The 10,116-nt window shown below is 37.7% G+C and overlaps 2 protein-coding genes across 2 annotated transcripts; one reads left to right on the plus strand and one right to left on the minus strand.

The window, feature by feature from the left end:
- LOC109128361 (glutathione S-transferase T3-like) lies at positions 1,195 to 2,109 on the minus strand. The gene has a single exon (XM_019234572.1). It carries the CDS (start codon positions 2,107 to 2,109, stop codon positions 1,195 to 1,197), a length of 915 nt encoding a protein of 304 aa, XP_019090117.1.
- LOC104736910 (arginase 1, mitochondrial) lies at positions 5,472 to 7,719 on the plus strand. Its single transcript, XM_010456995.2, has 6 exons — positions 5,472 to 5,764; positions 5,857 to 6,016; positions 6,225 to 6,358; positions 6,652 to 6,861; positions 6,947 to 7,057; positions 7,271 to 7,719. Exons 1-6 carry the CDS (start codon positions 5,612 to 5,614, stop codon positions 7,529 to 7,531), a joined length of 1,029 nt encoding a protein of 342 aa, XP_010455297.1. The 5' UTR covers positions 5,472 to 5,611; the 3' UTR covers positions 7,532 to 7,719.

Raw genomic sequence — 10,116 nt, forward strand, 5'->3', positions numbered from 1 at the left:
GCTTGTTTATCCCGAAGTCTTGTTTGACGAGTAATCGTACTGCTGATATTTGAACCCACACCGGCGGCACCAACGGTATATGTTTGATCCACATGTTCTCCGTGTTGAAATTCAGAAACAATGTTTCGGTAACTGTATGTATGTCGTTCATCTTCGACAATCATATTATGGAGTATTATGCATGATCTTATTACATTTGCCATTCTGTTTTTATCCCATAAACGAGACGGATTTTTAATAATGGCAAATCTAGCTTGCAAGACTCCAAAGGCACGCTCAACATCTTTCCGCACAGCTTCTTGTTTTTTAGAAAAGAGAGATTTTTTCATACCTTGTGGAAATCGGATAGATTGAATAAAAGTGGCCCAATTTGGATAAATACCATCCGTGACAACAAAACAACAAGTATCCGTGATAGTAAAACAACAAGTATCCGTTGCGTAACACTGATCTCTAACATGAATGATGTCTGATTCATAGTCATTGAAGAAGGTTAAGTAATCTACCTTCTCAGCCATCAGTTCATATCGTCTATCACTGTCTCTCAGCTCCTCCATTACAGCCACATCCCACCACTTGTGAATATACATCTCTCCATCATCGACATTTGGACATGTGAAGAACCTGCAATAAGTAACAGATTTATCATAACTAGTAAAATTAAACTTCAGTAAGATTAAAAACAGAACAGATAAAATCACATACCTTCTGTTGTAGCAGTTGGATAGAATAGGTTGCGCACCACAGTAGCATACCTTGGGGAAACCATCTTCAACCTCAGGTTGAGGTGGGTATTGCCTCGACTCCGCATTGATGAACGTACTCTCAGCTTCATCCATAAGAATCAAAGCTTCTATTTCTCTCTCCGCAGTGTCCATCGAGTACCTATCAGCCTGATCGGATGACTCAGGCTGCGAGTAGCTATAGTCTTGGCCCATTTCTGAGTTAACCTGCAAATAAACAAGAAGAAGCAGATTAGACTTACTAGAACAAATGTTAAAAGGAAGTCACAATCTGATTTAAGTGAGTTAATACAAAGCCGAGTTATATAGATTCAGATTAAAACATGAAAGAGACTTATATAGATTCAGATTAAAACATCGAATACAAACACATTGTTACTAGAACATGAAACAGGAAATACAAATCAAACAGGAAATAGAATGCATACAAACAACAAACACATTGTTAATATCAGAAATACTGGGACACTATCTTGTTCATGATAACTTCTTCACACGCATTCAAGGGTTCCTTTTTGGCTAAGAGAGTGTCTAGGATGGCCAGCTTTTGTAGTTTCTCCTTTACAACCAATTCCTCTTTCTTGACATCCCACATGCTCTTATACTCAGCAAGAGTCTTCACGTTAGACGCCGATGTATTGTTCCTCTTTGCCTTCGCAGCCTTGATCCCTTCTGGCCTTCTCTCATAGTCCTCAACATTGCAGCTTGATGATTGTGAACCTTCAGCAGCTGGTTTCCTCTTTGTTGCAGGCTGAGATGGGGGCGTGTTAATAGTGTTAAGGCTGAGCCATTTCTGCTCAAACCTTAACAGACACCAACAATGTTCTAGGTTAAACCTCTTCTTATGGTCAGCGAAGTAGATATCATGTGCATTCTTTAAGATATCATTTTCAGAATGCCCAGAGCTGTTCAGTCTCTCTGCTGCTGCGAATGCCGCACAGAACTTGTTAGTTTGGTCATTTATCTTATGCCAACGCTGCTTGCAATGTCTCACCAGCATCTGTTCACCACCATTCCTAGCATGAGGAGTGTCACCATAGTATCGGCTAATCCTTGTCCAGAAGCTTCCTACCTTTTGTTGATTTGCAACAATGGCATCCTTTGAAGTGTTGAGCCATGCGGAGATCAAGACTTCATCATCAGCAGGAGCCCATTTCTTTCTCTCCTTTCGCTCCAATGGTGTTTCTTGAGAAAGAGTTGGCGCCTCAGAAGGTTGGGAGCTGTGCGGAGGCATTTGTGAGCTGCTCTGTCCAGAAGGTGGATAACTTTCCCAACGAAAGTTTTCAACATTAATCCCACCTTCTTCTTGACTGTTAAGCAGGTTTAAGTAAGAAGAAGACTGATATAATGGATTCGTAGAATCCATATGAAGAGAAGGGATTATAGAATGAGTAGAGAAGAGAATGGATTAGATAAGAGAATGAGTAGAGAATGAGTAGAGAAGAGAATGGATAAGCGAGTAGAACTGAAAGAGATTTATAGTGGAAGAAGAAGATTAAAAGGGGTTATGATAGAAAGAAGATGGTTGGGGTTTAGTAGGTTAAAAGGTAACTTGCAATAAGTAACAAAACATAATGACCTAACAACCAATGTCTAATCACAATTTATGACAAGTACACTTCACAAATGCATTCAATTTATGTGACCAAATAAGAAACTATGAACAAACCAGCTAGTTCGTATACATTACACATCAAGCATTAGCCGAAGAATCTGAGCTTTTATGACTTACTACCAAAGTCGTTTACAACTAAATCAAATATCACACAATAATCGATTGAAACAAGCTATACACAGAGACTAATTCGATAGTTACAACTACTTTTGTTGAGTTCAAAACAGACAATAAACTATAACTTAATCAAATATCACACAATAATCGATTGAAACAAGCTATACACAGAGACTAATTCGATAACCCTATACATCAGTGACCATAATAATCAGAGACTAATCGATAACCCTATATCGATAACTCTATTTCGATAATCGATAACCCTATTTCGATAATAATCGATAACCTTATTTCGATAAACAGCAATAATCAGCGAACCTATAATCGATAAACAGCGATATCTCAAATTGGATGAAGAAAAAATACCTTATTTCGGACGATTGAATCGCCAGACAAGCTTCAGGAGAGACAGAAGATCGTCCCGGCTTGAAATCTACAATGGTCGTCTCGTCTCGGCTTCGGAAGACACAGAACTTCGGGAGTGAAGATCGGACCAGCTTCCGGAGAGAAGATCGGCTACAGGAATTCATCGAGAACTTCCGGAGAGAAGATCGGATCGCCTTCGGAAGACACAGAAGATCGAATCGCCGTCGAGATAGAAGAGAGAAGTCGCGAAGTTTCTCTCAAAAAATTGTTTTGTGTTTACCCTAGACAAATTCTTCTTCCAATCAGAAACAACCTCGTGGCCAAGTCGACGGACGAAAAATGTCCCCTTTGAAGATACGTTTCTTCGTTAATGGACTATTTTTCATTTATTTTAAAAACAAAAATCATGGGGGACGACCCAAAAGGACGCCGATGCACATGGTCTTACACAAATACAATTGAAAATGTTTTGTTAAATCTAAGAAACGAAGGTGGTTCAATTCCACAGTCAAGGACATTCAAAGATAGAAACTGAGATTAGGATAATGAATCGGAGGGAGCTGCTGAAAAATTAGTGGTGGAGCAATAGATATCTTGTAAAATTTTGGTCAATAAACATGGTGGTGAAGACTGTAGATACATAGTGGAGAAAACTGAATAATTCGTAATGCAGATCTAAAAAAAACACCAAACCCTAATAGAGAACCAAAACACAAAATCTTAAAATCTTTACAAGATAATAGAAGTGTAAAAGAGAAAATACAGCAAAACCTTAATAATCAGTTCAATGAAAGAGTATTTTTTTCTCCTTTCATACAGAGAAAAGTAGAAGAAGATGAATATATCACCCATATAAGGACAAAACTGACATTACATAAAACAAAAGTGTATAAGGCACATTGGAAAGTGCCTAAATTCCAACACATTGCTAAGATAAATGACTTTTTAAAAAAAATTAATTCTAAAATCAATACTGTTGACTTCTATAACAATTTTGGTATTATATATAATATAATATATATTCAAAATAATTTGAAAATAATTTGAAATAGAGACAGAAAAATCATATCTTATATATCTTAAAAACTAATAAAAATAATAACTGAAAGTAAATAAAATAGTACAATATATATCACATCTAAAGTTTTTAAATTGTTTATCACACTTCTTTTAAAAGATAAATTTAAAAAAAAATTACAGATAATGAGAGAAAGGAAGTCATAGTTTAATTTTCAAAACAAATAATTAAAAGAGTTTTCTTCGATGCTTTTTATGTAATTATATTAAAGGAGATTATCAAAAACAGCACATATTTAAGTTTTTTTCCCAAAACTAGCACACACTTATATATGTTCCAGATTTAGCACAAATTTATATACTTTTAAAATACAATAATATAAAAATCGTGACATTGCAATTCTCTCGCTTCTCAATCTCGATATTTCCTCATAGGCCTGGGAAAAATACATGTACCCGAAAATCCTTACAAGCAGCTGGGAGACCAACTAATTGATTCAAAATTCAAAATTGAGACAAGTAGTAATCAGATTGGATTGGATCGAGAGTTTGGTTGGAGACTCATACAATATGTGTGCGATTGCCAATGGAATCACCATCGTTGTTGTCTTTGTAAGGAGCACCTTCCGGTTGAGATACATTGATGGCCTTGGGACTGTCATTGTTGTCGATCTCGATCTCTAACTCGGCAGACTAGAACTCACCAGAGATGATGGAGCTGTCAGAGATTTCAAAGGCATTAGAGATTGGAGCCGTCAGAGAGCTCACCAGAGACGTTGGAGCAAGACGATAATTACTGTCGAATTAAAAAAGGGAAAAATACCGAAGAAAAAACCTGAAATTATTAGTTTTTTTTTTACAACTATTTGGACGTTTAATACCCAATTGTTTTGGATTGGAATTAAATCACACCAATTAATATAAATGTGTTATTTAAACTCAAAATAATTAGTATTGTTATTTTCATACCTACAATTTTTCAATAAAATCAAAATTCTAATACCCCGGTTATCTAATTAATTATTAATTTTTAATAGAAAAACTCTAGGTTTTCTATTAACCATATCAAAGCGGGAGTTAATCCCGATTATCTACTTCTTTTTCTCTTCTTCCTCCTCCGATCTCTAATTGTCGTTAATAGAAAACCAATAGTTTTTATATTAAAAGTTAATAATTAATTAGATAACCGGCGTAAAATTGCAATTTTGATTTTGTTGAAAAATCGTGGGTATGAAAATAACAACAGTAATTATTCTGAGTTTTAAATGATACATTTTTATTAATTGGTGTATTTTTATTTTAATCCAAAACAATTGAGTATTAAACGTTTAAATAAAAATGATTTCAGGTTTTTTTTTGATATTTTTTCTAATTAAATAATAAATTTTTCAGAATATAAATTTAAATATTCAATATTAAAAATGCTAGATTTGGAACAATTAAGCAGGTGTGATATATGTGAAAGAAAAGACTAAAGTAGTGCTATATTTCTCTTATATTAAATGTTTTAATTACCACCAATGAACTTTTTAATAAACTTAATTATTTAAAAATATATACTTTTTATGAGAAAACTTTTTTCTTATGTTAGTTTCCATTTTGTATATTATGTAACGTAATTTTTGGTTTCTATCTTCTTTTCTTGGTCACTGATTCGTTTTCGTAGTAGCTCCACCGAGAAAAATTGGTTTCTCAGACTAATCTTGTGTTGCCCAGACTTTGATCTGTGAGTTCAGATCTAATTTCAGATATGTTGAGGATTATTGGGAAAAGAGGGATTCACCACTTCCACAGGCTCAATTCTGCATCGTTCACGACCGTGTCTGCTTCTTCGATCGAGAAAGGGCAAAATCGTGTCATTGATGCTTCGTTAACTCTCATTCGTGAAAGGGCTAGGCTCAAAGTATACACTTTTTTTTGTTTTGTAAAGGTTTAATCTTTTTTCAATGTTTATTGGTCTTGTCCCTTGCTTGATGATTGATTGTGTTGTTGTAGGGAGAGTTAGTGCGTCTTTTAGGAGGAGCTAAAGCTGCAACATCACTTCTTGGAGTACCACTTGGTCACAACTCTTCTTTCCTTCAAGGTCCTGCCTTTGCTCCTCCTCGTATTAGAGAAGCTATTTGGTGTGGTAGCACAAACTCTGCAACTGAAGAAGGTATTGACATGGGTTTCCATTAGGAACTTAAAAAGTTTCATCTTTTGTATAGCAGCAACAAATTCTGGTTCTGGATTTGGAGTTGTTTCTCGTATTTGATGTTTTATAAGAGTGAAATGGTTACGTTTCTGTTGTTACTAGATCGTGCAACTTAAGGCTATTCATGGTTTATAAATTGATTGATGTTGTTTTGTGGAATATATTGCAGGGAAGGACTTGAAGGATCCACGGGTTCTAACTGATGTTGGGGATGTTCCAGTACAAGAGATTAGAGATTGTGGGGTTGATGATGATAGGCTGATGAATGTAATAAGTGAATCTGTGAAGTTGGTGATGGAAGAGGTAAAGCTATTTTGGCCATTAGCTCTAGATGTTTTGCTACCTTACCTATTTCAGTAAATAGGTTTTGAATGTTTTGAATCATAAAATCCGTGGAGAAGTTCTTTTTGAGATCTTAGTGTTTGTGGTCAACGCATCTCAGTGTTGTATTAGTCTTTTGTTATACTTATTGGATCATCTTGGTGTTATATAGGATCTGAAGTTTTTCTGTTTGGTCACATTTGATTGACATACTGGTTTTTAAGGGCAATGAAGCTAAAAGTCCAAGTAACTGATGTTTTTGTTATCTGTGTCAGGAACCATTGCGTCCGCTGGTCTTAGGTGGAGATCATTCCATTTCTTATCCTGTTGTGAGATCGGTTTCTGAGAAGCTTGGAGGGCCTGTGGACATTCTTCATCTTGATGCACATCCTGATATCTATGACTGTTTCGAAGGAAACAAGTACTCTCATGCATCTTCTTTTGCTCGTATCATGGAAGGTGGCTATGTCCGGCGGCTTTTACAGGTTTGTCCGATTTCTCTGTTGTTTATATACATCACAATCTCTTTGGAAAGATAATCTCCTAAGGAGAACCAAAAATTTCTTATAGGTTGGGATTAGATCGATAAACCAGGAGGGACGGGAACAGGGAAAGAGGTTTGGAGTAGAACAGTATGAGATGCGAACCTTCTCGAGAGATCGCCCTATGTTGGAAAATCTGGTATCTCTATCTCTCCCTATATGTAGACTAGACGAAGAGTATTAGATGTAGGGGTGGTCATTCAGTTTGAAACTTGGTGGTATTAAATTAGTTAGTTCAACTTTAGTCTGAGGAATTTGGTTTGGGTTTTGTATGCATTGCTTCTTGAATGCTTATTAGAGGTTTTGTGCATTTGGTACATGTTAAGTTATATATTGAATGTGGTTTGTACAGAAACTAGGGGAAGGAGTGAAGGGAGTATACATCTCGATAGATGTTGACTGTCTCGATCCGGCATTTGCACCCGGAGTGTCCCACATCGAACCAGGAGGTCTTTCTTTCCGAGATGTCCTTAACATCTTACACAACCTTCAGGCAGATGTTGTCGGGGCTGATGTTGTCGAGTTCAATCCGCAACGTGATACTGTGGACGGTATGACGGCAATGGTTGCGGCTAAGCTTGTTAGAGAATTAGCCGCGAAAATCTCGAAATGAACCAGAGTGGTTGTTTGGAGTATCTTGTTTTATCATGTTTCTATGTTTCATTGTGCAAGCTTGTAACATTCATATAGGTTCTTGAATGCAATAAGTCTGCCTCTGTAGACGGACTATCGAACAAAAATAATATGAATTCTGACCTTAGGTTATAATATCAATGTTCATACCCTCATAATCCTCTGCTTTTTTTTCGCGGAACATTGTTGTTAATAATCTCAAATTTTCAGTAGAGAACAGTTCATGATCTTAAGTCTTAACCATCGCTCCACCTAGCAGGTATCTTGGCATTCAATACAGCTCGTAAGCAGGGGCCAACGCTTAGATCCTGACTTGCAAATCTCTGAATCAGATAATGGTTGCTCTAGCACGAATACCCAACCAGTTCTCTGAGTTTCAGTCATATATATGTTAATAAGGATGCCTACACTATGCTCATGCATTTTAAATGTAAATGTCAATGAAGGACGACTAACTCTATATTTCTTTTTCTATGTGTTGGGTTTGATCGGTTCCTTACGCATCGTTCTTTCGTTAAAGATGCTCTCGACCAACAAAACCTCTCCTGATATATATTCTAACAGCAACGTTAGTGCTGTTAGAGATACGATACGATACACAATTCAATAGCTCAATATTCTCGTATCATATCATTTATGGAACATTCTGTTTATAGTTATAACCTAGGGTATTCACTGTACAAGTATATATAACTGTGTAATATCTTTGTATAATAATAAGAATCATCTTCTACATGATATCAGAGCAGTAAAGATCAAAAAAATTTATTTCCGCCGCCTCTCTTTTCTATCTCTTTCTCTGCATTTTTTTTATTTTTCTCCTCTGTTCTGTTCTTCCCCTCTGTTTATTCTCTTCCTTCTCCATGGCTAATACTGCTGAAGTCATCGACACTGCCCAGCAGTACCTCAACATCAATAAGAGCAACGTTATTAAGCTCACCTCTCTCAACTACATCACCTGGAGTCTCCAAGTCCACTCTCTTCTTGATGACTATGATCTAGCAGGTTATGTTGATGGATCCATCCCTCCTCCGGCTACGACGGTGGTCTCTGCCGGTGTCACCTCTCCCAATCCTGATTACGCCAAATGGTACCGTCAAGATAAGTTGATCTACAGCAGTCTTCTCGGCACCCTCTCTCCCTCTGTTCAGCCTCTTCTCACTACCACCAAATCTGCTGCGGAGATGTGGCGTACTGTTGCAGACATCTTCGCCAAACCAAGCAAAGGCCATATTTAGCAGCTGTGTCTACAACTCCAGCAATTCTCCAAAGGTGACAAGACCATCGACGAGTATATGCAGGGGTTGACCACCCGTTTCGATAAATTGGCGCTTCTTGGTAAGCCTTTTGATCTTGATGAGCAGATTGAAGCTGTTCTTCGTGGTCTTCCCGAAGAATACAAATATGTTGCTGATCAAGTTGAAGGACGTGAGGTTTCTCCTAAACTCACTGAAGTTCATGAAAAGCTTCTTAACAAGGAAGCTCAACTACTGACCGCTGCTCTTGTGACGCCTTCTTTGATTCCCGTCTCTGCCAACGTTGTCGCGTCTCGCTCTCGTTCATCTCAACAGCGATACAATCAACGTCCTCCCCAACAATGGAACAACAGGAACAATAACCCTCAACGTCAAGACACTCGCGGGTATCAGGGTAAGTGTCAGTTGTGTGGTGTCTACGGTCACAGTGCAAAACGCTGTTCCCAACTCTACCAGACTTCTGCTTCTCCACACGGTGGTCTGCTTCCAACACCTGTTCGTCCATGGCAACCGCATGCGAATCTCGCTCTCAATGCTCCATCTTCTGCAAACTCGTGGCTTTTGGACAGTGGAGCTACTCACCACATGACCAGCGATCTCCACAATCTCACTTCACCACGACCATATCACAGTGACGACTCTGTCCTCATTGGTGATGGCTCCGTTATTTCCATCACTCATACTGGTTCACTATCTCTACCCTCTTCCTCTCGTAACCTTAACCTTAATCATGTCCTATGTGTTCCTAATATTCACAAAAACCTAATATCTGTTTATCCGCTTTGCAATGATAACAAGGTGTCTGTTGAATTTGCTCCTGCTGCCTTTCAGGTGAAGGATCTGAGATGGGTGTCCAGTTACTCCAAGGCCGACCTAGAGACGAGGTATATGAGTGGCCGGCATCAACCGTATCTGCCTTCTTTGCTTCATCCTCATCCCCACCAACCTTCGTGAACTGGCATCATCGCTTAGGCCACCCTACCTCTACTATTATTAAAACTATACTTTCAAAATATTCTCTTCCCTATTCTCAGTCCTCTTCTCAAACTTTATTTTGTTGTGATTGCTCTATTAATAAAAGCCACAAGCTTCCTTTTTCACAAACATCCATTACTTCCAACGGCCTCTTGAATATATTTTTACCGATGTTTGGACATCCCCAGTTCTATCCATTGACAACTACAAATACTACTTGGTTTTAGTTGATCACTACTCTCGTTACACTTGGTTATATCAACTAAAAGCTAAATCCCAAGTTTGTGACACCTTTGTTGCCTTCAAAAACCTTGTGGAAAACAAGTTCGACACT

This window comes from Camelina sativa, chromosome 13 (genome assembly GCF_000633955.1).
Source record: "Camelina sativa cultivar DH55 chromosome 13, Cs, whole genome shotgun sequence".
NCBI lineage: Eukaryota > Viridiplantae > Streptophyta > Magnoliopsida > Brassicales > Brassicaceae > Camelina > Camelina sativa.